The sequence below is a fragment of the Dermacentor variabilis genome, chromosome 1, assembly GCF_050947875.1.
Source record: "Dermacentor variabilis isolate Ectoservices chromosome 1, ASM5094787v1, whole genome shotgun sequence".
Taxonomy (NCBI): domain Eukaryota; kingdom Metazoa; phylum Arthropoda; class Arachnida; order Ixodida; family Ixodidae; genus Dermacentor; species Dermacentor variabilis.
The window spans coordinates 92454804-92481696 of NC_134568.1; the positions used below are offsets into that span (position 1 = coordinate 92454804).

Sequence of the window (26893 nt, forward strand, 5' to 3'; positions counted from 1 at the left end):
CTACACAGCAGAGAAGCCAAAAGGGGCAAAGCCCTGGCCAAAAGTTTACTGTTGCTCCGACGAAAGGGCTCATCGCCGCACTCTGTGGTGGCCACGGTAGACTACACTACACAGCACACCACTGCCATGTCGGAGACCACACGCAACAGATGCAGCTAACGCACACGTTAAAGATGAAATGATTTTTCTGTCTTTTTGAGATAACAGACACATATTATTCATTTGTTTAACTCAAAATTAGCTATTATGTATTACTGAGAATGTTCTTGCAATCAAGAAATCGGCCAACAGCATTGGTTGGCCAACTGCTTTCAATCAGCTTTCGATGACAACATTACGGATGCGAGAGCAAGCATCTGTTCACTGCTTTTGACACGAGATTGTAAATTCCTTGCTGCATGCAGTGTAATATTTGGCTCACATGTTCACAGGAGCCTCGTCAACAGATTGGCAACATTTTTTTACTGTGTTCAAAAAGTGTTTCAGGGCCCCTTTGAGGTAGCATCAAAGAATATGAAATCGATTTTTGTGATGATTTCTTGTGATGTATTCAGGGAATCTGGCTAACATACATAAAATGTGACCCTGGCATTATCATGCAGGCAGACCAACTAATGGTGGTTTAAAAATGCTCCAGGAAAGTATGAGCAGTCTTTAGAACAGTGTCTTTGCTACATGCAAGGGAGTATTTGGCTCCCATGTTCATGACAGCATTAACTTGTGTCTGGTATAGCTTATTTGCTGTGTCCAAAAAGTGTTGCTGAGCTGGTATACGGTTCCAGCGACAGCTGTAAGCCACATAATTATGGGAGGAATTTATTCAGGTAATTAGCATGATTGAAACAAGCCTATTGTGTATGGCTGTGCAGCCTGTCCAAGATGTTTGAATTAGTATAGCAACTTTTTTATTTATTTTCAGTGGCTTGCAGGCGCTACTTCTGAGGAATGGGAGATTTTATCAGCTCAGCTCAGGAGAGCACTGAATATTGATGCAGGCCATAGTGTGTCTGCTGCCGTTTTTATCCAGGAACTTGTGATGTGCCTCATTGGTTGCAAGAGTTATGTTGCCGTAGGGAACTGGAGCTACTTGTTCACATGCTTTGCCAATACTGTCATGGTGAGTGCAGTGCATCTTTAAATGCAATATATGCATTAAGGAACTTTAAGGAAGGCCCTTCACAAGCGAATTTGAGCTGCATTTTGTGCTGGTGATCTGAAAGCATGACTCTTTTAATGTCTTCTGGCTTAGGATGGCTTAGTCTGCATCAGTGGCTTACCACTGATGCAGACTACAAGGGTGTGATTGTAAGGGCAACATTCTTCACACATTTCCAACTTCTGTTCTGCAGTTCTGAAATCCAGCATGATAGGTCACTCAGTGGTTGTGCTGGTGCACTTTTGTTTTGCTGATTGTAGGTCTTTAATTGCAAACAGCAGATGCGAGCAAATCAATGATGTTGTGGTTTCAAGCGGGGCATTCTAACCAATACACAATGGCAACTTTGTGTGAATGAACAGCTAATGCTTGAATTGGGTGCTGACAAATGCCATTGGTTTTCTGCCGGGGACTCATCTAGTCCACTATACTGTAGCATTGATTGAGATGCGGAGCCTGTAACGTTAATGCACGTGTACTGCATCACACTTCCCCTTCCCCTCTATTGGTGTTTGCATTGCGGTGCAACTGCTATTTGTGAGGTTTGTGAAGCAAATGCAATAGCTGCACTAAATGAGACAAGAAAAAAAAGTGAAGAAAAAGAACAAACACACACGCAACACCAGTGTGCATCTGCTGCTGAATGTAGGCTGCATGCAGCTTTTAGCTTCCAGGGGAGCCTCTTAATGTTGTCCAGGAATTATTCAGTTGGCACTGGAATTTTGTTGCAGTTTTCCAAAAGTACTGAGCGGATCACGTGGTCACATATCAAGTCTGGGCTCATAATTGCTGTTTACAGTCATTTAGTTTAGGAGGATGCAAAGCTAAAAGGTCAGCTTTTGAACTTACATGCTGATTTTAAGAAAATTTGGCCGCATGTTTGGTTTCGTTGTCGCTAAAACATGTAATAAATTTCACTGTCCCAGCATAAATGGAAAAAAAAAGTTGTGCATGTCCCATTGAGCAAATGAGTGTGTCACCTTAGGAAAACTATCATTTAAAAAATTTTAAAGATGGTTAAAATTTTTCTGAATAACTATCTTCTCAACACCCTATATTATATTACAGGATAGCAGCAGCCACTTGTAATTTTATGCCTTTTTCTGTATGAAACGCATCACCTGAGAACTATGTGTGTGTGTGTGTGTGTGTGTGTGTTTTTTTTTTTTGTGGTTACTGGGATAACAATAAATAATAATGTTTATTTGCCATCATACATGTTAGATGGGAGGGCGGAAACAAAAAGGCTGCTCGCAGGCAGCTTGACGAGCCCACAACCCCTGGTCTGTTTATTTTGGCAAGCACAGCAAAACATCAAAAGTACGCAAACAAAACAAAGCAGCAGCAGCTGATGCTGCTGCTACTGAGTCAAATATAAATACAGGGTAATGATCGAACAGGAGCAGATTCTAATCACAATACAAACCACAGAATAACATGAAGTCACTGCGAAAGGAAGTATCCAGATTCAAGCACTGTACATAAGGCGAAGATTCTGGTAAGAACAAGAAAATAAATCAAAGTTATCCGCTTTGTAGGCGTTCAAAAGAGAGGGTAATGTGTAGGACAAACACTGTTGTCTAATAGTAAGACGAGAAGTATTTACTAACCAGCTTTCTGCATATCTAGTTGGGTAGTATGCTAATTTGTTTTGCAAATTTGCAAGAAGTTGTAAACTATTGAGGTTATGTCTTATTTCTGTTTTGAACTTCATGCTCAGTCGGATATAAGTTGTCTATACTAATCATTCTGGAATTGTGAAAAAGTTGAGCTGTGTGGGATCTATACAGTGTATTATAAACATGACGAATGTATTTCTTCTGCAAAAGATGAATGCGTTGCAGGCTAGAGGGCACTGAGGTTCTCCATACTAGTTGACAGTAGTTGAGGTGACAATAAAAAAGGGAGTTATAAAAAAGCAATTTAGTTCATGTTGATAGCTGATGTTTTAATCGACCTATCATACCGGTGATTGGGGCTATCTTTGTCGTTAGATAGTTTATGTGATCGTCCCAAGACATATGACAAGAGAAAATTATGCCCAGACATTTGAAACTCTCTACAATATCTATGTTGCGGAAGTTCAGTACTACGGGTTGGTGTGGTGGCATGATCTTGTTAATTGGTCGGAAAATGACTGCCTTAGTTTTCTGTTCATTTATACGCATAAAGTTTGATATTGCCCATTTTCCTAGCGCGGTCAAGATATTGTTACATGCGGATATTTCAGAGATATTTTTTCCTGAGAAGAACATAGTGGCATCATCTGCATAAATAATAAATCTTAAATCAGGATTTAGGTTTACAATGTCGTTAAGGTACAAATTAAAGAGGAGAGGTCCTAGTGTGCTACCTTGTGGTACACCAGTTTGGATAGATTTAACTGCAGAACAGGAACTAGGTAGCTGAACCACTTGCTTTCTCTGGGATAAATACGACCATATTAGTTGTAAAGCCTTACCGTGAACTCCATATTCATGTAATTTTTGCAATAACACTCTTCATAACAATATGTTGTGATCCACCAAGTCGAAAGCCTTTGAAAAATTGACAAATTCGTCAAGTGCCATACACTTTTTTTCAAACTGTTCAAGTATAAATTCTTTCTGTGCAAGAAGTGTCAGTTCAGTTGATTTATTTGTGATGAAGCCATGTTGATGTACTTGTTAATGAATTTGGATAAATGCAAGTGCAAAAGCTTTTCAAACACCTTTGACATCGCAGGCAGTATAGACACTGGCCTATATTTGCACAAAGCATTTTGGTTGCCTTTTTTATATATTACAGTTACCTTTGCTATCTGCATTTTTATCGTAAAGAATGTAAATATGTTAGCAAGACTTGGTGCTATGATATCAGCAACAAGTTTCACAGGGCGCACCTGGAGGTCATCAATATCACGGCATGTACTATTTTTGAGGCTCTGTATCAAAGATATTTCCTGAGCTGTCGCAGGCTGCAGAAATATAGAGTCACTGTTCAGAATGTTCATGTATTCTAAGGCGTCAGGCAAGCCACTCCTTGTTCCAGTCTTACAAAAGAAGTTGTTAAATGTGTCAGCTAAACTGTTTCCAGGTAATTCTTGGCCATTGACTTGTAGTATCGGAGGCTGGGTGTGAAACTTAAGGCGGTGTAGGAGCATCTTAAGTCGAGACCATAGTAGATCATGTCTGTCATGTTCCACGCTTAGAAAAGAAAGGTGGTACTGTTTTCGTGCGCATCTCAGTTTCATGGCCAATCTATTTCAGTGTTTTTTTAAAAATGGCTAGGTCACGAGACGTTTGTGGACTAAGAAAATGTTGGTAAAGCTGGTCCCTTATTTTTATTTCGTGCCTTAATTTCATTGTTACCCATGGCTTCCGTATTTTACAACTTCTGCGGTGAGACTTTAAAGGAAAGTGAGATAAATATAACTTTTTCAATTGATCAAGAAATACATTATACCCTTCATTTGCGTCAGTTAACTGGCTTTCATTTGTCCAGTCAGCCTTTAGAACCTCTTCGTGGAACCTGTAAAATGTAGTATCTGTTATTGTCTGATAGTACATTTCCTCATTATTGTTTGTGTGTAGTCTACTACCATTCACACAAATGAACACAGACAGGTGGTCGCTTATATGGTACGATATCACTCCAGATTTCGCTGTACATAGTTGCAAGTTTGTAATAAGAAGGTCTAGCATGGAATTGGACTCAGTAGTGATTCTAGTGGGTTCAGTGATTACATTGTCGAAACCATTGGAAGTGATAACAGTACAAAAATCTCTTGCGTGTTGGTCATTAGAGCCCATATCAATGTTAAAGTCTTCACCGGCAATTAGAACAAAATTATTTTCAGTAATAAAGGTTAGAAAAGAGTCATGAAATTCCAAGAACTTAGTAACGCTGCCGTTCGGTGGGCGGTAACAGACAGAAAGTACTGTTTTGCCCGTATGCAGCATAAGCACTTCAAAGTCAGACGTCATCAGGCAGTAATAATCCATAAGTTGATATTCAATATTTTCGTGAACCAAGACAGCAACTCCGCCCCCTCGCGTATCGACTCTGTTTAGGTAGAATGCTTTGTAATGCTCCAGCCTAAAAACATCTTGGTCATTTGTGCACCAGGTTTCACTCAACATGGTTGCCGAAAATAAGAAATCGAATTCAGCAAACATCTCTTCTAAGGGAAACATCTTGTTTCTAACAGACCTAGCATTTAGGTGTATGCACTTTACAGAAGCAGGTAATAACCGTGACACGACAGCATTTAGTCCATGTGGCAAATAAAAGTGCATGCCCATTACAGTCAATTGAAGTCCTCGGTGCTCTTGACATGTATGGCTCTGGCTCCATCAGTTCTTCGCACCAGAATCTTGCCATTTACATGCCAAACATAGCGATAGGCTTTTTCTTTGGCCGCAACCTTTATCGATCTTAGTAGTCCCTTATCATGCCGAGTCATGTTTTCCTGAATGTATACACGTGGTGTACTCTCTCTAAGTTTGCTTTTATTTGCCAACCATGCATCTCTCGTCATTTGCCTTGCAAATCGAGCTATTATGCCTGGAATATTATCTCCTTTAGAGGGTAGCCTGTGAACGGAAACAACGTCACATGGCGTGATGAGCGGAACCTCAAGTTTTTCAGCGACAGTGTTTAATAAAGCAATTTGGTCTTCATCTGGTATCGCTGCAATTCCATGTATTTCCAAATTTTGACGTCGACTTCTGAATTCGAGCTCATGCAGTTCTTGGTAGAGTTGTGCTTGCACGACTTCATTGGTATCATTTACCTGTTCTAGGTCTGCAACTCTCGCTTTCAGTGCTTTTATCTAGGTCTCTTATCTGTCTATTTTCTTTCAAATTCATCAAACTTATCTGACATGAAGCCGATAGCTTGTTCCATTTTCTCAACTGCTAGTTTCAGGGCAGGTAAGCATTCAAGGTTTTGTTTGATAGACTCAAGAATCAGCGTCGTATCAGTGTCACAATTACCATCTTTACTAGAACTGGAATGCTGCTCAGCGCGGCATGTCGGACAACGCCAGGCTTTTCTGTCAGCCTCTTTTTTGCCTTTGTAGGATTTTTTGGTCAGTCTGGCGCATTTACCGAAGTGGTATTTATGGCCACATTCGGTGCACTTCACATTCACTCCTTTAGTGGAAATGGACTTTTCGCATGATGCACATGTGTCTGACATTGCACTATCAGTAGTGTAGTATCATATGCCAGGGTCGCAGAGCACACATGCAGACAATGACAGTGGCAGCAGCAGCAGAAACCGCGGCAAGAACGGAGTGTAACCAAGGCAAATAAACCAGTGCATTTACCTGCAAATTCACAGAGGTACTGTTACAATGTGTACACGGCGCTGCTGCTGCTGCTGCCAAATGGCTTCCTAGCCAAGGGACGGGGTTTATCTGGGGCTGGTAGAATCCTAGTGCTTACGCAGTCAAGGGCACCGCAGGGCAGGCGAAGAACGATGATGAAGGCAGGCACTTCGAAGCATCTCAGTAGGAATTCGGCGATTGTAGGCGATAGCCATAGGCACGAAGAAGACCCAATTTGAGTGTAACTGCACGGCTGAGCGGCAACTGCAAATTCACAGAGGTACAGTTATGATGTGTACACAATGCTGCTGCTGCTGGCAAAAATCGATAAATCTGTCCTTTTTTTTTCTTGATAGAAACAGTTTCGAAATTAAAGACATCCTTAGTCTTGTCCCTCACAAATTTTCAGCCTAAAGCGATAGTTTTCCTAAAGCTGTAAATTAAATAAAAAGTGCAAACAGAAAAATCGATTCAAATATTTCAAATCATGCTATTTTATTCTCCAAGCAACGGTGCTCAATTGAATGTCCCTGCTGCATAGGTTAGGCACTCCCTTTAGCTTAGTGCTTCTCAGTGGCAATTGCTTCAAGCTTTCTCTCTCTCTCTCTCTCTCTCTCTCTCTAAAGCTTTCGAGCTGTTAGCACTCTTGTCTGGGCTCATGAGATGCTGGCCTTAGTTTCTGCCCCACATTCTTCTCGTTCCAATGTATCTTCTCAATAACGAAAACAAGGCTGGGCACAAAAACGCTGCTGGTGAGAAAACTGAGATGTCGTGTTATATTCCTACCAACCCATACTTCAGTTTCAGTTTCGCAGGCAGTCCAGAAATGTGCCTTTCTTTTTTTTTTCATGTCTTTTAATACTCTCAACAGCAGGTCCTCCGTCACTAGAAAGCGCGAAAAACAAACGTGAATTTACTTTACGTGAGGCTCCTCTCTCGTTCTACAGCCACATCTTAAAACAGCATTCGGAGGCGCTTTTGACGGGAAACGAGCGCCATCAGCGAGTAAAAAAAAAGCCATTTTTAAAATTTTTTTCTACTGCGCAGATGACCAAATTTGGTGAAAAGCTTCTTTATATGTTTAGCAATCGAAAAAAAAAAATAGAAAATGTGTTTTTCTTGTAAAAATCACGATTTTAGCACCATATCTCCCCTTAAAGGAAAAAACGAGTCACTGAAATTTGGGGATTTTTTATGTCTTCTTCCACAAGTTTATGGCAGTGCCTCGTGCCTCTTAACCCTTTGAGGGTCGCATTATTTTCGGGAAATGCGGCCCCCCAAGGACACATTTCTTTATTGCAGATCGAAATTCTTCAGAGTGACTTATTTTGAGAAAGAAACAAGGAAATAATTTTTTTAAGTGACGAGTGAAAAAATTGTGTTAAATGTATGCAGTTTTATACATGGCTTATTGTTGACTACATGCGTGAAGTTGCATAAATAATTTTTTTACAAATGTAATAAATTTCACACAGCCTATTTTTATGTTTTAAATAGCTTTGTCACAATTAGGGCTTGTATTTTAAAACTTTCCATGTAATTTTCCATTTTTATTATGTGCCATGCCGAGGGTGCGACCTCAGCATCTACGGTGTTGCTGCAACGACCAACCCAGGTCTGAATGAATGACACAGGGCCAGAAGAAAGGAAAATTAAATGGATTGCTAGATAATAAGGCTCCAATACTCTCGCTCATGCATAGCAAAAACACACCATGCCATGTGGGCGGCCGCATGCAAACTCAGTACTATGTACCCATCAGAAGGACAGAGTGGGAAACTTGCTGTAATCAATTGTTTGATCGTTAGAGGAGATTCTATCAATTCTCCTGTGTCTGGCAAAAAGAGATGCATGCGCGGCATTATCCCCGGCTTGTGAGTGCCCGCCTGTAACCAAAGTAATTGCATGCCTATTGGAGAGCCATGCTGGCAAGCATCTCATGGTAACGCTGTAAGTGATAAGAAACAAAATGTAAATCACTTTTTTTGACACCTGTAAGTCAAGATTAAATGTACGAGCACGCCCATTATAAAGTTCGCAAGAGCGGGCCTGAGCTTGCAGCAGTAAACTAGGCAAAGTGAGAACACTCCCACACTACCATGGTGGCAGCCACCATAAAGTGAAGCAATAAATCAGTTTGGGTGGAAGCTGAGGAGTGGAGTGGCAGCACAATGAGAATTTTTTCTAGAAGTTACCTCCCTAGCAATGCTAGACGGCACTTTGCTCTGAAAAAAAAAATAATTAAACATTCAATTGCTGCCGTACATGTGCAGTGGTGAGCCTCAGTGGTTTAAGGTATGTATGCTAATGCCACTCCAACTTCAATCGAGTATAATAAATGTAAAAGGATGTTAGCAAAAGGCATTTGTGGCACATATTGGTGTCATAGGCAATGAAACTGAAGCGTGATGACCTAGTCTTGTCTGTCATCATTGAAGGCTTTGCACTCCTGCGTTACTTCTGTACTGTGTCCTAGAAAGTTTGCTTTCTTAGATTTATAGTGTAGCGAGTTTGCAGCATAAGGTAGTGCAACATGAAACGTATGTAGTGCCTTTTGGAAGTGCTTTCTGTGCTCTTTGACAAGTGAATATGTATTTGCATTGTCAGAGGTATAGTATCAGCATGCTTACTGTGTTCTCCATGACATATTGGTTGTGTTCTTTATATTGGAACTTACAGTGTAGGGTAGATACTGAGTAGGTCTAAAGAGTTTTTTTTAGAGTAAGTGAGCAATTGGGGGGGGGGGGGCAAGCAATGGGCCCTGCAGGTGGTAGTGCACTTAAAATATGCTATTGTAGTTGGCACTTTAGCTTGAAAACTCCATGAATGTTTTTGTGACATGGCAATTAAGGAACAATGTAGCATGCTACATTACTTACTGGACTGTACTACAATGTGTTTTGGAACAAGAACTAGCAACAGTACACCAGGATTGAGAAGTCTGCAAATTTTTGTAATGTTCACTTGTAGGTTGCTGTGGCTAAGACAGACAAAACTGTATGTGCCTGTGTGAGTTGTGAAAGCTGAACCTCCATTGATTGCTTGCAGGAGTGCCTGAAGATGACGAAGGAGCTCTCAGAGGAAGATCTACATGAAATTCTTCTGGCACTGATATTTGCCCTGTCAAGTCTGCCAAGTCGGTGTCTTAGGCAGGAGCTATTGCTACTTGTTGATGTGAGCCAGTGGATGAAAACTTCAGTTCTTGGAGAGGAGTTGGCCAAGTTATTTCGGGAGGCCCTTGCGACACAGTGCTATCAAAGCGACTTCGTGTCAGGACTTGTGAAAACATCAGTACACAAGCTGCTTGCACACAAAGCCAACCAGTCATAGTGGTGCTTCAGCAGCACTTTGTGTCTTGTAGTGAATTTTCCCACTGTTTACATTTGTGTATAAGTTAAGCTTTGCCATAAATTAAAGTTAATATTAAAGTTCACCCTTTTTTTTTTCATTGTGGTAGCAATTATATGGACACTCCAGGTGGATTTCTGCCATCACTGTTGCCGTGAGGTTCCGTATAAAGTCCAAGGGCGATAAAATCGCCACCGCACGCTGTATGTGCAAGTGAATGCGTGCGAGGGTGAGCCGGTGATTACAGCTCAATCTCGCGCATGCAAGCGAGTGAAGTGGGGAGGAAGTGTGCCGTTTTCCGTCGTGTGCAAAGATCCCGGGAGAGGGTAGGGAGGTGGGCCATAGCAACTTGAAAGCCATCTGCAACGGGGACAGAGTCCGGCCGCGGGCTGTGTTTTCACGGATTAGTTTGCGTTGATGCGCAACTAGGCACGAAGGTCAATTCGCTTGCTGCTGCTGCCGCGCTTCCTCACACCAATGTTTTGACAGCGAGTTTCCACAGTCATCGAGAGAGATACGTTCACGTTTGCCTGTGCGTGCGTGACACCATTTAGTTAGTATGCCTATGTTTACAAGTTATACGGCCGGTAAAACAACTATCTTTACTTTGTATAGCTAGCTGCCGACTAATTTGTTATCACAATCTATGCTTCACCTTTCGGACGAAACTGCGACTTGCTTTTAAAACAGCGCAATTCTCTTTTCATAATATGGCCAATATATACTTGACAGTGTGAAAGGCATTCACTTGTATTTGTTGTTTAACCCTCTGGGTACTGGGTAATTTTCCAAAATGCAACAAATTTAATTTTGGTCTAAGTAACACATTATCATTGCATTCTACCAGTGCTAATATATAGGGCAGAAACTTGGAGGATAACAAAGAAGCTCCAGAACAAGGTAAGGACCGGGCAAAGAGCGATGGAATGAAAAATGTTAGGCATAATGTTAAGAGACAGAAAGAGAGAGGTGTGAATCGGAGAGCGAATGGGGACAGCCGATATTCTAGTTTACATTAGGACAAAAAAATGGAGCTGGCCAGGCCATTTAATGCACAGGGTCGATAACTGGTGGATCATTAGATTTACAGAATGGGTGCCAAGGGTAGGCAAGCGCAGTCAAGGACAACAAAAAATTAGGTGGGTTGATGAAATTAGCAAATTTGCAGGTGCATGTTCAAGTTGGCTAATGCAAGACGGGGGTAATTGGAGATTGCTGGTAAAGGCCTTCGTCCTGCAGTGTACATAATAATAGGCTGCTGCTCTTGCTCTTGTTGATGATGATGAACACATGATGAGGCTTTAAAAATGAAATGCTATTTAGCGGCAATATGTTGCTGGACATTCTACAAATTTTGTAATTTGAAAGTTCAAACAAAAATAAAAACGTGGTGCGGTGGCCCTTGTATGTGAAGTGCAACCATAGAGATGCCAAGCCTTCTTTTTGATACTGCATTGGAACACTATGTGACTGTTTGCTTGCGCGTCGCAATGATTAGTGCCAATTAAGTATTCTGCGGTTACAAAACTTTGTGCAGATGAACTCTGTAACAGTTGTGTAGAGTTAAAATATATAGAGCTTGTGATCTCATTGGTGTCACCATTACGTATGTTTCATCATGGATTTATCAAAGTGTACTGGAGGGCTATGACAAGTGCTAAACCCTCCACTATCTCAAATTTTGTTAAAAGCTGTGTTGCTTAGCTGCACATGTCATATGTATGTAGAGAATCGGAGCGATCTCCTGAATTATACTGACAGTGTAGATGTTGGTAATCATTGCAGTTATAGTGGAGTTGTAAAATCGGCAGGCGGCATGCAATGGTGCAAGGGATGCAGTAAAAATCCTTGCAAGCAGGAACAAATTCGTAGGCTTCCCAGTCTGCCGCGCAAAGGGTTCACAGGAAGATGAAGACTTGAAGTGATTAACAGTGGGTGAACAAGGGAACTCTTGAGCTGAAGCCAGTGTTCCGACAAGGGAACTTGTCTTCGTCGGGCAACAACTGTTTTTCTTGGCAGCATATATAGTATACATAACTCACTCTTTCCCCAGGGGCAAGGAGCATAATCGGGTACAAAGGAGTGAGGCTATTTCCAATAGGACATGTACTTCTACTTTTCTTTTTGTCCTATTAATGCATTTCACTCTTTAACCAGATAAATTTTGATACAACTCCTTTATGGCACGTTTTTCCACTGTCCAAGTCCTATCTCTGCTTACTTCCTGCTTTCTGGGAAAACTACGCCTACCAAGTTGACAATGCCTGCTTACATGTCAAATTTTTTTACCATTTGTTTCGTCATTCTTACTTAATAAAAGAACCTGCACTACATTCCCATAGCTACCATAACTAATCCATCCTTTCAAGTTCCCTCACCATACTTTTTTGTATCAGCTTATGCTCCTCACACATGGGGGGAGAGTGAGCTACGTATATAAATGCCACCTAGGAAAGCAGTTGATGTCCTGATGAAGACAAATGCCCTTGTCAAAACAATGGCTCTAACCCGAAACTTTCCTTGGCTGCCCACTGCTGACTACTCCAAGACTAACACAGTTTCACAAATTTTGCATTTTGCACAGTGCTGTGAAGTCCGAGACTGGCTTCTCAGATTGTCAAATGACTGCATTGCATTGTTGCCATGCTTGACCTTTCTGCGCTCTGCTCTTGCGACTTATCTAAGAAGCCCATTTTGTAACAACCTAGAAAGCTAAACACAACTGCGTTCAAACCCCACCCAGCCATGTTAATGTTTCTGGCTGTACTATTGTCTTGGGCTTTAGAAAAGGACACTGTTGTCACATGCAAAGAAGTGCATCTGCCGTAATTTCTATTTAAGGATTCTTCTTGCTCCTTGTGGCATGCTGCAGGTAATTATAGAGACATGGCCACATATTCTTATTAAAATAAAGGAACCTGGCATTGCTCTTGCCAGCGACTGTATGGGCAATAGTGTTAATTAAATTATGGGGTTTTACATGCCAAAACCACGATCTGATTATGAGGCACACCGCAGTGGGGGACTCTGGAAATTTGGACCACCAGGGTTCTTTAACGTGAACCTAAATCTAGTAAGTACACTGGTATTTTCGCGTTTCGCCCGCATCGAAATGCGGCCGCCGTGGCCGGGATTCGATCCCAAGACCTTGTGCATAGCAGCCCAACACCATAGCCACTAAGCAGCCACGGTGGGTAGGCAATAGTGTTGAAAGGTGTGCAGATTTTGCAGGTGCTTTAAAATAAGGTCAGTTTCAGCCAATTCCATGCTGCCATGGCAGATAGGACATGACACCACATACAGAGAAAACAAATGGGAGCAAATGCCTCGCATTTTTGCCTTGTTCCTGGTCATCGTTGTGTATGTCTGTATGGTGTTGCACCCAAACCGCTGCAATTTCAAAGCATCAACTTACCCTAGCAGTCTGGTAGAGTTCATTATCATAAGCCTCACTGCAAAAGATGTGTATGCTTTATTTTTAGGGGTGTTCAAATAATAAAATTTCATAATTTCTAAACAAAGTAAAATGTAAAGTTTATGCAGAGGTAATCCGGTAAAAAAAAAAAAAGAAGGGCGAAGAAAGAGGCTAATTTACAATATTTGATACAAGCATGTAATACCTTTCACAATTGGACATCTGGTTGACTGAGAAGTTTGTAAATTATAAACAGCTGTTTTCAGCTTTCTGGTGTGCAGTGATAATGATGGTAATGAAACAAGGAAACTGTACATCACCAGGTGCACCTCGAGTGTTGTGCTTGTTGAAGTAGAGAAGTGTGAACAGCATTGCACATTGTTTTTGATGGCTGCAAATATGATGAGACTCTCCTAATAATAAATTGGTTTGCCTTAATTGAGAAAACAAATTAGGCTGCCTAAAAACTAGGCATTCTTAAACAGCAGGAAATTAAGCAGAGGTTATATGTCCCATGCATTCAATCAGGGGCTGGTTTCTCAGCTCAACAGCTGCACTCCAACAGCAGAATCATTAGGAACAGTCTCTACTTGCATCAAGCCTCTGCTACCATAGCCAGTTCATTTTATGACGAATGGCAGCACTGTGCCTCTAGAGCTGTGATATAACTGAAGCGAACAAGAAGGCTACCTTTGTGGACCTTTCATAATGCCTCCTTTTATATGAGGCATCCTTGGTATGTTGGCCGCCGAGACTTTCCTTTTGTTTACTCGATCTTTGCCAAATTAATTTTTTTGCCGACTTAATGTACAAATTGATATCCATTTTCTTGGAATATCCTTCAATTTTTAGAAATGCGACTCACAAGCAAGCCGCTGGCACTTCTATATGTGCCTGAAAATGCAGCAGTAGCTCATTCCATAGAGGCTGATAATCGCGTTGCTGGGTCATGGAGAAACTGTGTGGAACCACCACCACCTGTGAAAGTTGTGAATTTTGAATGCCTAAAAAAACCTCAAATTTCGGAGAAAATTAAGTACTTCCCCTATACAATTAACAAAACAATGGGCAACATCTTGGCACAGTCAGGAGTGTAGAAGGGTAGACAGCTGAGCTAGTTTGTAGATATTCATGGTATTGAAATGCTTGTCCTGTCTCTGTCTCCATTCAGTTTTCAATACCATGAACAGTCAGCAGGTTTTTTTTTCTAGTGTATGCAAACGCTTGATGCACTACTCATTTGCATGGCCTGACTGCTGTTTAAGGAGCCCTGAACCATTTTTTTATCGAAGTGGAGAAAGGCATTTGAAGTGAAAATGGGTTATTTCAGGAATACTTTGCCACGAAAAGTACTTCGATGCGTTCAGCAGAAGTGGAGTTATTGGCAATCAAACATGGCCTCCACTCTGCTCCTGTTCCTTCTTCAATGCCTTGCACTGCGAAGGCTACGGCGCAGTGGGGCGTGCCCACAGCGCTCTGCCTTCTAAGTGTCACCGTGGCACACAGTTCAAATTTCATTTTGGATGTTAACATAGACACCACGACTTCCGCCTTTGGTGCATACAACACGTTAAACATAAGCCAAACACGGTTGTCCTCAGTGAGCCCAGTGCACTTAGCCAGCGGACTCGTGGCGGCACACCACAGCGACCGCGGTATATACACCATGTAGCCTACTACAGCTTAATGTCAGCTATCGACCAATAGCAGCCATCTATGAGAATGACGAAATAAGGCATCCCATGATGAACTAAAGCGTCCAGAAGAGAGTGAGGACAGGGCCTTTTGTTGAAGAAAGAGCGTTTGAGAGAAAGGTGACTTCGCAATCCACTTGCGAGCTCCACGCAACGTGTACGACAGCAAAACTTGGCTGAGATTTTACAGCAGCATATGCTACCTGCAGATTATTTTATTTCACCAAGCCCAAGGGGTCGTTCAGGGTCCCTTTAACAAGATGAAAATGTCACAGAAATGGTTAAAAATATCTACACTTAATATAGATATTATGGGAAGCTAGGAATACAACCACATGACTATATTAACTCTTAAGCAAAACCCTTTTGCCACACAACAATAATCATCATCTGTCTTGTCCGCATTTCCTTTTTTTTAACGCGGCGAGACCGGTACTTTCCAGTAACAAATGGCATGCGCGTTATCAGCATGACATAGCATTCCCGACAGGAAAGTAGCAGGTGCGGCGTTTTCAAGAAAGGAAACGCAAGCAAGGAAGATGACGATTATTGTTGTGTGGCAGAGATACACCCCAAAGGGTGTAACTTTGCCTAAGAGTGTTATTAAGGACGCATCATGAATTTCCTGCTGCAAACACAGCCAGTATATTAAACCGATATTTCCACGACAAACTTTTTTAAGTACTCTCTTCTTTTTTCTAAAAAAGAAACAATCGATGATTTGAATGCCTCGCTCGGAAATTTCCACTGGTTACGACCACTCACTTGATGCATTTTGTTGACTCTCGCTTTTCGTGACCCTTGTATAACTTGAATGTTTGCTTTTTGTTTTATTTACACAGGTAGCCCCCTCCTGCTTGGACAGATGTCCGCAGTATTGAGAAATTAAAAATAAATAAAAGAGCAAGCAGGCTGTACATTACTACTTTGGCATTTGACAGTTCCATTCGTGAGCTAAGTCGCTGGTCTGGCTCTTAAAACTACCAAATGAAATCATGCATGCACAAGAATGCAGAATGCTTTAGTTTCAAAGCTTGTTTTACCTTGGCTATTGTGGACAGCTGACTATTTGTACTAACAGCAGTGAAGAAAAAATGTTTCCCAGTCTTTTTGTTCTCATGATTTCTATATTTGCCCATGTGCATATGCAGGACACACAACATACCACTTCACAGTCGCAGCCTATACAATTACCAGCAATGATTCTAGAGGCACTTTTCAGAATTGAAAGTTAAACACTAGTGATGCTGATCTGGTCTTACTGATGCACAGTTGTTACTGATTTTACAAAGTTCCAAAACACTGCTGATCACACACACAGCTGGTTCTAGAACAACACCAGGCAGTTCAAAATCAAGCACGTCCTTCAGGCTTTTTTCCAGGTCTTTTACAGTCATTAAGCCGAAGTGCAGCAAAATCTGTGCTAGCTGTCCAAACTTCAACATCGTACTATGGGTATCAACACTCATCAATGCTAGATGTAGATTCCTGGCACAGTAGAGTTTCTTGCAAGCCTTCTTGACTGCAGAGCTGTTTTCCCACAATGGCAGAGCAGCATTAAAGACTTCACATGTGCACACATCTGGACACCAAACTGCGAGGCAAAGCACAAAGTCAAAAGATGCTTGCTGCAAGATTGAAATAGCAGTTGGTGACCACTCCAGTCTAAGGTGCATAGATTTCACACACAACCCTAGCAGCTTTGTGGCTTCCTCAGTTGTGCATCCTTCTCCAGAATGCAATTGTTGCATGTGGTCCTGCAGGCTATCCAGGACAGTGGAGGCTGATGTGCCAGTGTAGTGAGATATGCTGCTTTTATCCCTGCAGGAGCCCTGTCCCAAATTGGCTGTGCATGATGCAGCAGATATTCCTTGCCTCAAAGCTTTCTCTGTGACATTTGCCTTTATCCACTGCTGTACTTTCGAAATTGCACTCTTTGTGCTCAGGCTGCAGCACATTCTCACAGCCTGATCTTCCATGTCAGGAGGCAGTAGTGCAGGTAGTAGCTTTTGGATGCACTTGCTGCATTGCTCATGTGCTGCCTTTTCAGTTTTCTCACTCATCTGCTGAAAAATCCTGGCAATGTTTTTGGTTTCCTCATTTTCATCATATGCTGCAAGGTCCATTTGCATAAGAATGTCTCTTGAGCATGCAATGGTATCTTGCACATCTTTTTTCAAGCGTTTTGCAACAGTGGAGGAAACTCTGTCAGCAACAAATTCAACAGTTTTTTTCACAGACAGAGGGTGAATATGGAAAAAGTTTTCTTCAAGTTGATTTGCAAGTTGCACTTTCAAATCACCTTCACTTGCAGAAATGGGGGTGATTTTGCGAATTTCACCAAACTTAGTTTTCCTGCCAGCAAGATGCTCTAGCAGAATGCAGCGCAACTCACGAAGATATGGGCAACACATGTAAATAATGGAGCCATCAACAAAGCTACCCAGTGACCCAACGTTTCTAAGAATGCCATTTGAGGTATGAGCAAAAACATCAGATTGAATGGACTGCACCTCAAACAACCAGCCAAGCAATACCCTAGCAAAAAATGCAGCACTACTAGTTTGCTGCAATGCAGTTGATCTGTAAATGGAAAATAGCAAACCTAGCACATCCTTGTAAGCAGTGAGTGTCCTTGCAATAGGATCCATCATGCTAAGAAAGTTGACAACCCATGTCAATGTTGCAGCAAGCTGCTTGCTCTGTACAGATTCCTTGATGAGACCAGTAATGTTTAGAGGTAAAGGCTTAAGGTTTCTGATGGCCTGTTGTGTATCTTGATATTGCCTAGGTAAGCTTTCAATGGTACTATATGGAAGAAACTCTACAACACCAAGAAAGAGACCCAGTAACTTGAACTTGTATACTGCTGCGATGAGGGCTCTCCTAACATCGTCACTTGGTACTTGCTCAGAATTTTGAAAAGGATTATCCTTTTCAAATTCCACAATTTTTGCTATACACTGGTCTTTAAAGTGCTGTAAAAAGATGGAATTTGTGGCAGCCCTAATAAATTCATAGAAGAAAACTTGGGAACCTGTAAATGATGGGTTTGGACAGGGGCCTCCAACTTTGAAAGGCAGTAGAAATCTTTCTTCCAACTTTTCCATCTTTCCTGGGGAGGTGCTTTTCAAGTCATAAAGAAACTTCTCATCAAGGTTTCCTTGGTCATCAAATTCTAGACCTCCACAGCAGCTAGTCATGAGTTGTCCAAGAACAAGGCGAGCCAAGTGTGACAAGTTGCATGGATTATTGCACATATCAAGAATCTCTGCAACCCTATGTGTAAACTGGTTACCAAAGCTTTTGCTAGAGCCAAACTGGTGTCGCTGCCAGTCACGAAAAAGGCTATAGAACAGGTCTCTTTGCTTTCTGAATGCCCGGAAGTTGCTGTCAGAAGCAAAATGCTTCTGGCTGTCAGTAGAATTGTCAAAAGCTACACCCTGAATTGAAGAGGACCAGCCTCTTGAAACTGGCTCCACACCTTCCACAAGCTTCACAAGACTTGAGTACAACTGTGGTGCAAACGTAGTTATCTGCTCGACATTTGAAAGCAGCTTTAATGTTGGCTTGTCCAAGAAACAAAGCCACTGCAGAATATTCTGTAATACAGCAGCTGCAAAGTGAGTGCAATTGTGTACCGAATGTAGAAGTTTTGTAGAACATTTTTCATCAAGTTTAACTTTTTGCTTCACTGTCAACAATTGCAGCAGGAAGAAAAGCTCAATGGTCAGGTTCACTACAAGGCCCTTATTTAAGAGTGCAGCATACACAGTAGCCAGAGCGTCAAGCTTTTCCCGTTCAGTAATGCAATCTGGAGCTGGTATAATGTAGTTTTCCATTTGCAGTTCTTCAGCAGACTGCACAGAAATGGCGACGTCGGAAAACTCTGGTACGGCCCCATGCTTTCCACTTCCACGCTGCGTAGAGCTGCCGGTTTGTGATGCTGAGCTCAGGCGCAACTGCAACGCATCCGTTTTCTTCAAATGGAACTTTGCGAACTCCTTGGCTTCTTTGTGCGGTTGCCTAGGTGATCGATGGCTATCCTTTCGTTGATTCTCGTGAGTAACCTCCGGAGGCAAGAAGTCACTCAGCGTGAGCTTTCTCCAATGCGATTTCACAGGCGTTGGCGTTATTCGTCTGATCGGCCTTTTTGTGTGTTCGACAACCGCGTTGACGGTAGGAAATACGGTGCGGTCGCCAATGTCGGGCGCATTCTGAGACACAGCAACTGCCAGCTGCGTTAGTTCGTCCCCGGAAACTTGTCTTTTGTCGTTACGGCACGGCGTAGCAAATTCAGAGCACGAAATTTCAGCACGAACAAGGGATGAGTCGAGTTGGACGGCAGTTGTCGGGAGCGTCAACGGTTTGTTGCAACTGCCCGCTACCCTGACAGTAGTTTGACGACGTCCAACAGGCGCAAATCGTGATCTCGTGCAAAGTACGCTTTCATGCTTGAGGGTACGGACGCTGTCACAGTTTGCGACTCTCGTGGGCGGCGAAGTCGGCTGCCGTAGCTTTGCGGGCAACGGCGTCTGTTGGATAAGCGGACACTGGTCATGAATGAAGCCGATGAAAACTCGTATAAAGTCTTTCCTCTCCGGATCGAGCGAGTGTAGTTCGGGAATAGTTGCCTTGTACTCCGGGTTTGTCAGCCACTCCAGTAGCTCTGCCGACGATAGCACTTTCGAAAACAAAAGGTCTAAAACTAACGCCATCACAAACCCATTTCCGTAGACTTGAACACAAAGCACAATTACAATAAGTAGTCAGTACCGGCTCGCCATTCTTCAAATCGGCACAGTGTACTCAGAACAACCATCAAACTATGGCACCTAGAAATAGAACGCATAAAATACGTTGATTCCATTCCTCCATGGCTCATTCACAGAAGAAAGTACCGGTCGATTCAAACAGTTGGCGTTCGCGAACCAGACAAAACCAACAAAGCAATGGGGGTAGAGTGTATTAGACAATAGTGGAATGGGCCGAACGGCGCTCTCCCACAGAGGCGCCGCGTGTGGAAAAATTTTGGGAGGGCGCTGCGAGCGAACTAGATTGAGGCTGAGACGCGCTTCGCAGCATATTAAACGTAATTTCGCTGCTGGCACTGAGACCGATTTCGCGCGTACGCTCTTATAATGGTGCTTTACTTCAACTGAAAATTTATATTGACACTTTTTTTTGCTGCGTATATATATTTGAGGCATGGGTTATACAATTTGACGTCTTCGAATTCGCTGTCGTTGTCAAGTGCGTCGTCCGCTAGCGAGGGCGCGTTCGTTGCGCGGACGCTGGCGGACGCCCAGTTTTTCTCGGTGCTCCCATATGGGCTGCAGAACTGAGCGTATTTTCCCTCTCCTCAAATCACGAAGAAGAAGAAGAAGTTTTTCTCGCAAAAGGTCTCTGCGGTAAAATTTGTTAATGGTTTTACTTCCTTTGGTGCGCCCGCGACTCTTCTGGACTGGTACCAATTGTGGTTTTAGCCAGGTAAGCTGCTATTTTTAACACTATTTTCTAAAAGTAACACGCATTTTTTGGCGTAGAAGCCGCCTATCAGCAACATGAAGCTACGTAAGAAAATGTATTGTTATCGTGTCATTTTACGTGCGTTTCTTGTTGGTGGAATATTGATACGGGACAAGGACCAAAGAAAACAATATTATAGTGAAACAGCCCAGGTTTATTAACTGCGTGGTGCGAAGAGATGCAGATGACCAATGCACTTCTAGGTAAAAAAATCTAAAGGTACATATACATATATATCCACGACATATATGCAAGAGAAAAATTATCAAATATTCTAAATGCACTGATTGAAAAAGTGAGAGCTCCCGACTGGAATAAACGTCTTTCTTTTAGAAGCTACACCAGCCTCAGGTGAATCAATCGACTTTCCGAGAAAAGGAATCAATTGAGGCAATTATTGGACGTAAATATCAACAACAGCGTTAGGGACAATATAGTGCCTATATACTCACACTGCTATTCAGATCGTATTCAACTTCAGAATTCACCATTAAAAAATATTGAATAGCCGTTTGCGTTCGAATGTAACGAATAACAGCGCTTTTGAAGTCTCGAAGCCTTGAGGGGCCGATGCAAGTGAGGACTCTTATCCCGAATGATTGTGCTGCTGGAGATGTCTTGGCTGTTGCGCTGGCTGTTAAGAACGGCCCGCTGAGGTGCCAGTTTTGCCAGCCAGTTGCGACAGCAGCGTCGACTTTTCCTTGAAAGCCATCGCAACCCTCTAGCCTCACGGCGTCACTAAGTCTACTGTGTTCCAAGGACAATGCGCCGCGTCCGCCACTCTGCGTCGCGGGATTGCCAAGATGAGTTCGACGAACCAGGCTTTGTGACTAAACACGCCACCGCCGACCCGGTCTGCCGTGAGCAAGGGAGGTCCCGAGGGAACGTCTACGGAGGCCCCTTCCCACGCGCCTTTCAAGACGCCAGACCATGGAGAACCGGTGGCCGCGCTGCGGGGGTCAGCTCGGGGAATAAGATGCTCCTTTCCTGACGTAAGCCCCGAGTTCTGCGAAGACCGTCTGACGTCGGTGGGGACCGTGAACCTGTGCGGAAGTGTGTGTGTGTAAGCCTTCCCGCCGAGAGGCGGCTCGTTTACGATGGCTGGTCGAACGTTTCCCTCACCTAGGGATCGAGGGAGGACCGAGTGTTTATAAACCGCTGTTGTGCGGCTGCTCAGCGTACTTTTCTCTCGTAGTCATGCTAGACTGATGAACTGCAACGTCCTTATGTAGATACTGTAAATAAACCCATATTCCTCGTTCTCGATGAGAAGCAGTCCTTGGATCCCTTCAACAACGTCATCAGCGTGGATAAGTTGGACGACGGCATGGGCCAGCTACCATCTATAATTCATGCCAGACTCCAATCTTGACAACTGGTTACGAATGGTGGGATTGACCTCCCAATCCTTACATGGCGCAACAGCCACGACATCAGCCAGGCGCATCATGGAGTTCCTGAGAGAACGCGCGGGTGCTAATCGGTTCTGCTCTGAACAAATTGCTAGCTGTCATTCAATATTCTTTTCATTCAATATTCTTTTCCACAGCTGGTATGATGTCAGGTACAGCGAGCGCCCCTCGCGGCAGCGGCGCGCAGCTGCAGCATGGAGGATTCGCTGGGACGATCGCGACGAGCCGAGTTGGGGCCCCGCTTTTCCACAGCTAGTATGACGTCACACATAGGTCACTCTAAAGTTCAATGGTGGATTCTTCGGGACGACGGCCAAGAGCGGAAACCTCGAGCAGTATTGCTTTCGCAATAAAAAAGGAAAAGAAAAGAAAAGAAAAGGCCGCGATGAAGCCCGTGCCAGCGAAAGCTTGCACTACTGTTGGTCTGCACTCTGCACTGCTGTCTTTGAAGTTTGTTTGTCTTCGTTGCGCGTTCTGAGCGAAAGAGGGACCTAAGAGCCTCAACACCTTACTGTATGTTTAGCGACGCCTGCTCCCAGCATGAACGCACGGCACGGGCGCTCCCCACATGAAACGTTCCGCTAAGGCGAGTAGTTTAGCGATCATTTTGCGAATTAAATTTTTTAGCCCGCACATTCGTGCAATTATTTCGTGGGGTGTTGATTAGAGCTGCAGCCGACAATATCTGCGGCCCAACGCATCGGGTACATGAGCTCGGGCTTCTGGATACCGGAGCATTCTTTGCCATTTGCGCCCAGTCAAGCCTGCGGAAAGAGAAGTGTCTTCAGACGACGTACATGACACCCCCCCCCCCCTCTGGCCCCTTGCACCCCCCCCACCCCCCGTTGCTACGCCACTGGCTACCGCGTCACTTTTTTCCTTCTTTATTGTGGAGCATCGAAGTGACAAAGAACTTTACGCGACTTACGGGGCAATGATTAGCATATATAATGGCTGTCTGAAACTGTTTTCGGCGCCCGAGGTCCGACCGCAATAAAAGAACCCGTACCAATTACTCTGCATTCTGTTACGCGAGGAAGATGGAAACAAGAATGGAATGTTGCACTGCAGTTCTCTCTCTTTCTTTTAAAGAACAATTTCCGTAAATCTGAGTACAGGGTGCCGGATGTTGCAGTTATTATGTTTTATTTGTATGAAACGGCAAGCAGGAAGTTTGCATGTTTTTTTCGTCTGCGTTTCGCAAGACCTACTGATGGAAAACTATATCCGCAAAAGCACACACGAGAGATAGATGCTGCTTCAAGAACAAGAAAAATATTTGTTCTCCAAAGGGAACCGTACACTAACATAGTAGAATGGTAAGCCGACACCGCGGCCGCAATCACCAAGCGGCATTAAAGAAATGAAATAAAGAAAAGAAAGAAATACCTTTATTCCGAAGACATAAATACATGGCATATGCAATTATAAACACTGTTTGTGCGCTCTGAACGCATATACCAGCGCGCGAAGCAGTACGAACGACCCCGCCGAGCAGAATCGCCAGCGGTTTCCAGCGGCGCGACCTTGAAGCGGCCCAATTCACTTCGATCGCAGCGCCGCCACAGTATTTTCCGTCGTCCCGCGCCTCACTGCAAAGCATGCGCCATAAAGTTATTATACTAACTCTATGAGCCAAACAAAGAGCTAATATTGCTCTGACCAAGTGTAAAAATTTTAAACATTTACAGTAACAAAGTGTTAAGGATTACACTCCTGCGAAAAATTTACACCAGCAGCAAAGAATACATTTCGTTACTGCTACTGTTTCTGGTTGAGCTCTGTGCCACCAGGTGGCTGCACCGTGCAGCCCGTTCACATTTGCGCTTCTGCTCATCACCTGAAACGAGGGCACTGTCAAACGGCCAGGCCCTGTCCTCTTGCGCTTGCGTTTACGGACTCGCGAAACGCTATTACGTTAGTAATCTTTCGGTGTAAAGTGGCGGCCGCAAACGCGCAAATCCTGGCGCTGATCGGATAGCGGCAGTCCGATAGCCAGTCCACTCGTCAGCTGCCTTGCAGAGGGACACGATGTCGCAGCTTGACATGTTGCCAGTCGCTACGTTTGCAGTCTACGGCGTAACAAAGTCGAATCATAGTGCTCGTGAAAAGACTGAGACCGGCTCCGACCGCGGAGCTCTCGTCAAAATGGGTCAGGTTGTAACACAAGCAGACGACGCTTGCTGTGTGCCGGAGTGAGAAATTGTTCTTTTGCATTCTCTTTTTGTTACTGTCTTTATATGGAAACAAATGAACTAACATTCCAACTATTACGAACGTCATTTGTTCCCCAGAAAGATAGAAAAAATATCGATGACGCGACCTGGGCGGCCAATCGGATAGCTCGCCGTACTAACGTCAGTTGGGTGATGTATGTCATATGCAGTGGCGTAGCTAGGTCGTCTGGCACCCGGGGCCCATGGGTCTTCTGTCACCTCCCCCCCCCCCCCCCCACTGGCCCCTTGCACCCGGGGCCCCCGGCCCCCCCTGTTGCTACGCCACTGGTCATATGCATAGAGTTAGTATAACCAACTCTAGAGGAAAAGCTGGCCCGAAAAAGTGGGAACCGCCTGGGCGCCGCCCCGTTGCTACTGGTCAATGTGATCAGCGCAGTTATTATTGAAAGAGCTGAAACCAAGTACAGGTCACCTTATGCTTTGTCATTTAAAAACGCATACTTGATGGCTTTATGAAGGTGATGCGTTAATATTAAGTTTACGGCAAGCGCCTGCTAAGTGCGTGACTTATGTAAATCACGATGTACGCATTCATGCAATAAAGGATGACACGAATTTCGGTTTCGAATCTTTGTTTTTTGGATGCATAGTAGTTTCGTACAGCTTAGGTTCTACATGCGATCGCGCATCAACATCGGGCGCTATGGTATGTACGTACATTCATGCCTTTTGTGCCACCCAAGCCCCGAAGTGCTCTGGCATATAGCTTCACATGTACGTAAACGAATGTATCTTCTTGTTCAGAACATCACGCGAGTAGACAGCTCTTGTGATGCATCACAATCGTTTGAGAAGCATTTTTTTTTTACATGCGGAGCGGTGTTCTTATTTGTAGGTTTCCCTTCTGTAGGAAATTGCTGTACAGGCGGACCAGCGCACCGGAATTGTACTGGCGAATCGACAAGCAAGTCCTAGAATCCGTGTAATTGTTGCACTTTGAACAATCATGCTTCCACAAAGGCCACAGCAGAAAAACAGCCCGATGCCGAGTATTTGTGTGCCACGAAGCAATCAAGAGGCGAGTGCCTAATACGGACGAAATCGAGTGCATGAACTCACATATTAATAGCGTAGGCGTTTTATTAACTGTGCAATATTATCAACACTTCCTTGCATGCCATTTCATGTGACATATCTTTTCTGGTCACAAATTTGTGCAGCGAATCTATTTGCATGATCGACTCCGGGCCTTTGGGACCGTTCACTTGCACCTTATGCTGAGTCTTTTACCTGTATCCATAAACTGAAGATATGCACATCAGATCCCTACGAGCATTTTCAATATTCAATTATTTTAGGCAACACGCACATATGCAATACTGACATATAATCTCAAATACCACTAAGCAGCTGGGACACATCCAATAAGTGGACCATGTGGACAGCTCCAGCTCATTTTCCTTAAATCAGTGTTTACAAGGGGTATGCAAAAATAACTTTTTTTCTCGCCCACCGATTATCTTGCTGTATAAGCAAGAGAACCCACCACGTTAGTGTAACATATGTTGTCATCATCATCATCATCAGCCTGGTTGCGCCCACTGCAGGACAAAGGCCTCTCCCATACTTCTCCAACAACCCCGGTCATGTACTAATTGTGGCCATGTCGTCCCTGCAAACTTCTTAATCTCATCCGCCTACCTAACTTTCTGCCGCTTCCTGCTACGCTTCCCTTCCCTTGGAATCCAGTCCGTAACCCTTAATGACCATCGGTTATCTTCCTTCCTCATTACATGTCCTGTCCATTAGTGCATATTAGTGTGATGTACAACATATGTTGTACATCACACTAATATGTGCTTTAATTTACCAAGTGAGACGAGTTACTTTTATGGCTCATTCAGTCAAACCACACTGCAAGTTGCATTCATCAATTTTCTATTGGATATTGCAAATGTCTAATGAAACATGTTTCCCTGTTATGTAGATATATATGCAATGGCAAGCCCTTCTGTGTGTTCCAAAGGTAAAATTTAAGCTCTAAATTAAAGAAGACATTTCTAGTCAGAAACAACAAGCAAAAATGGTGAATGCATAGTATCAGAAGCCCCAGGTACTGAAATTATGAGAAGTGTCGAATTATTTTAAGGAAAGAATGGTATTTGAAAATGCAAGACTCTTTAGTGGAGGTCGAGCAAGTCACTATAGGTAGAATACTCTGCAAAATTATGCAAGTGATGGGATGGCAAACAATGGGTCAGGAAATGCGGTTTTTCTGCAAAACAAAAGCTGATGATTGTCATTAATAAGTCATTTTAGCATCATGAGACTGCTGCTTGATAAATTCAGAAACAAAAAAAAACCAAGACACTCAAAAATAAAAAAAATAATTTAATGATGCTCTCTCTACACTGGGATAAATAAAACGAAACGGATCACATCTAATGTGGACGTATCAGACGCCTTGTGAAACACTAAAGGAAAAATTCAGTTTCGAGCTACGGCACTTGCCGCATAGATGTCAGGGGCCTTGCACCAATAGTGGTAGTTACCACTGCATTAAGAAATTGAAAGCATTCATGCAGACAAGGATGATTCTTTATATTTTTGGCTACCACTTCAAATGCATCCACCAAGTGTCACAATGCTGCACGCAGCCATACTAAGGATCTCACAGCAACACTTACAGGTAAAAACAAAAGCAATCAAAGTGCTGGTGTATTCTGGGCACTATGTTTGAAAACTTTTAGGCAAAAAGAGTGCAAGAAGCAGGCATAAGACCTGCATTTATTTTCATAATTCCCCATTTGAATGACCTTTTCTTTTTGCTTAGACAATGCCTACGCCTAGC

At 43.3% G+C, this 26893-nt stretch overlaps 2 protein-coding genes across 2 annotated transcripts in view; one reads left to right on the forward strand and one right to left on the reverse strand.

Moving 5' to 3' along the window:
- LOC142580652 (uncharacterized) overlaps nucleotides 1-9915 on the forward strand; it is a 59765-nt gene extending 49850 nt beyond the window's left edge. The window contains exons 14-15 of the mRNA XM_075691161.1: nucleotides 920-1117; nucleotides 9516-9915. Of these exons, the coding sequence (XP_075547276.1) occupies nucleotides 920-1117; nucleotides 9516-9797 (480 nt within the window). The 3' untranslated portion in view covers nucleotides 9798-9915. The remainder of the gene's footprint in view (nucleotides 1-919; nucleotides 1118-9515) is intronic.
- A 3535-nt stretch (nucleotides 9916-13450) lies between these two features.
- Nucleotides 13451-19887, reverse strand: dlt (codanin-1 like protein dlt). Its single transcript, XM_075691163.1, has one exon. The coding sequence runs from the start codon at nucleotides 19640-19642 to the stop codon at nucleotides 16163-16165; it is 3480 nt and encodes a 1159-aa protein (XP_075547278.1). The 5' UTR covers nucleotides 19643-19887; the 3' UTR covers nucleotides 13451-16162.
- Nucleotides 19888-26893: the final 7006 nt, after the last annotated feature.

What these genes read in the sequence shown, in the direction of transcription:
- dlt (XM_075691163.1), bottom strand. Translation starts at nt 19,642, where the DNA reads ATGGCGTTAGTTTTAGACCTTTTGTTTTCGAAAGTGCTATCGTCGGCA.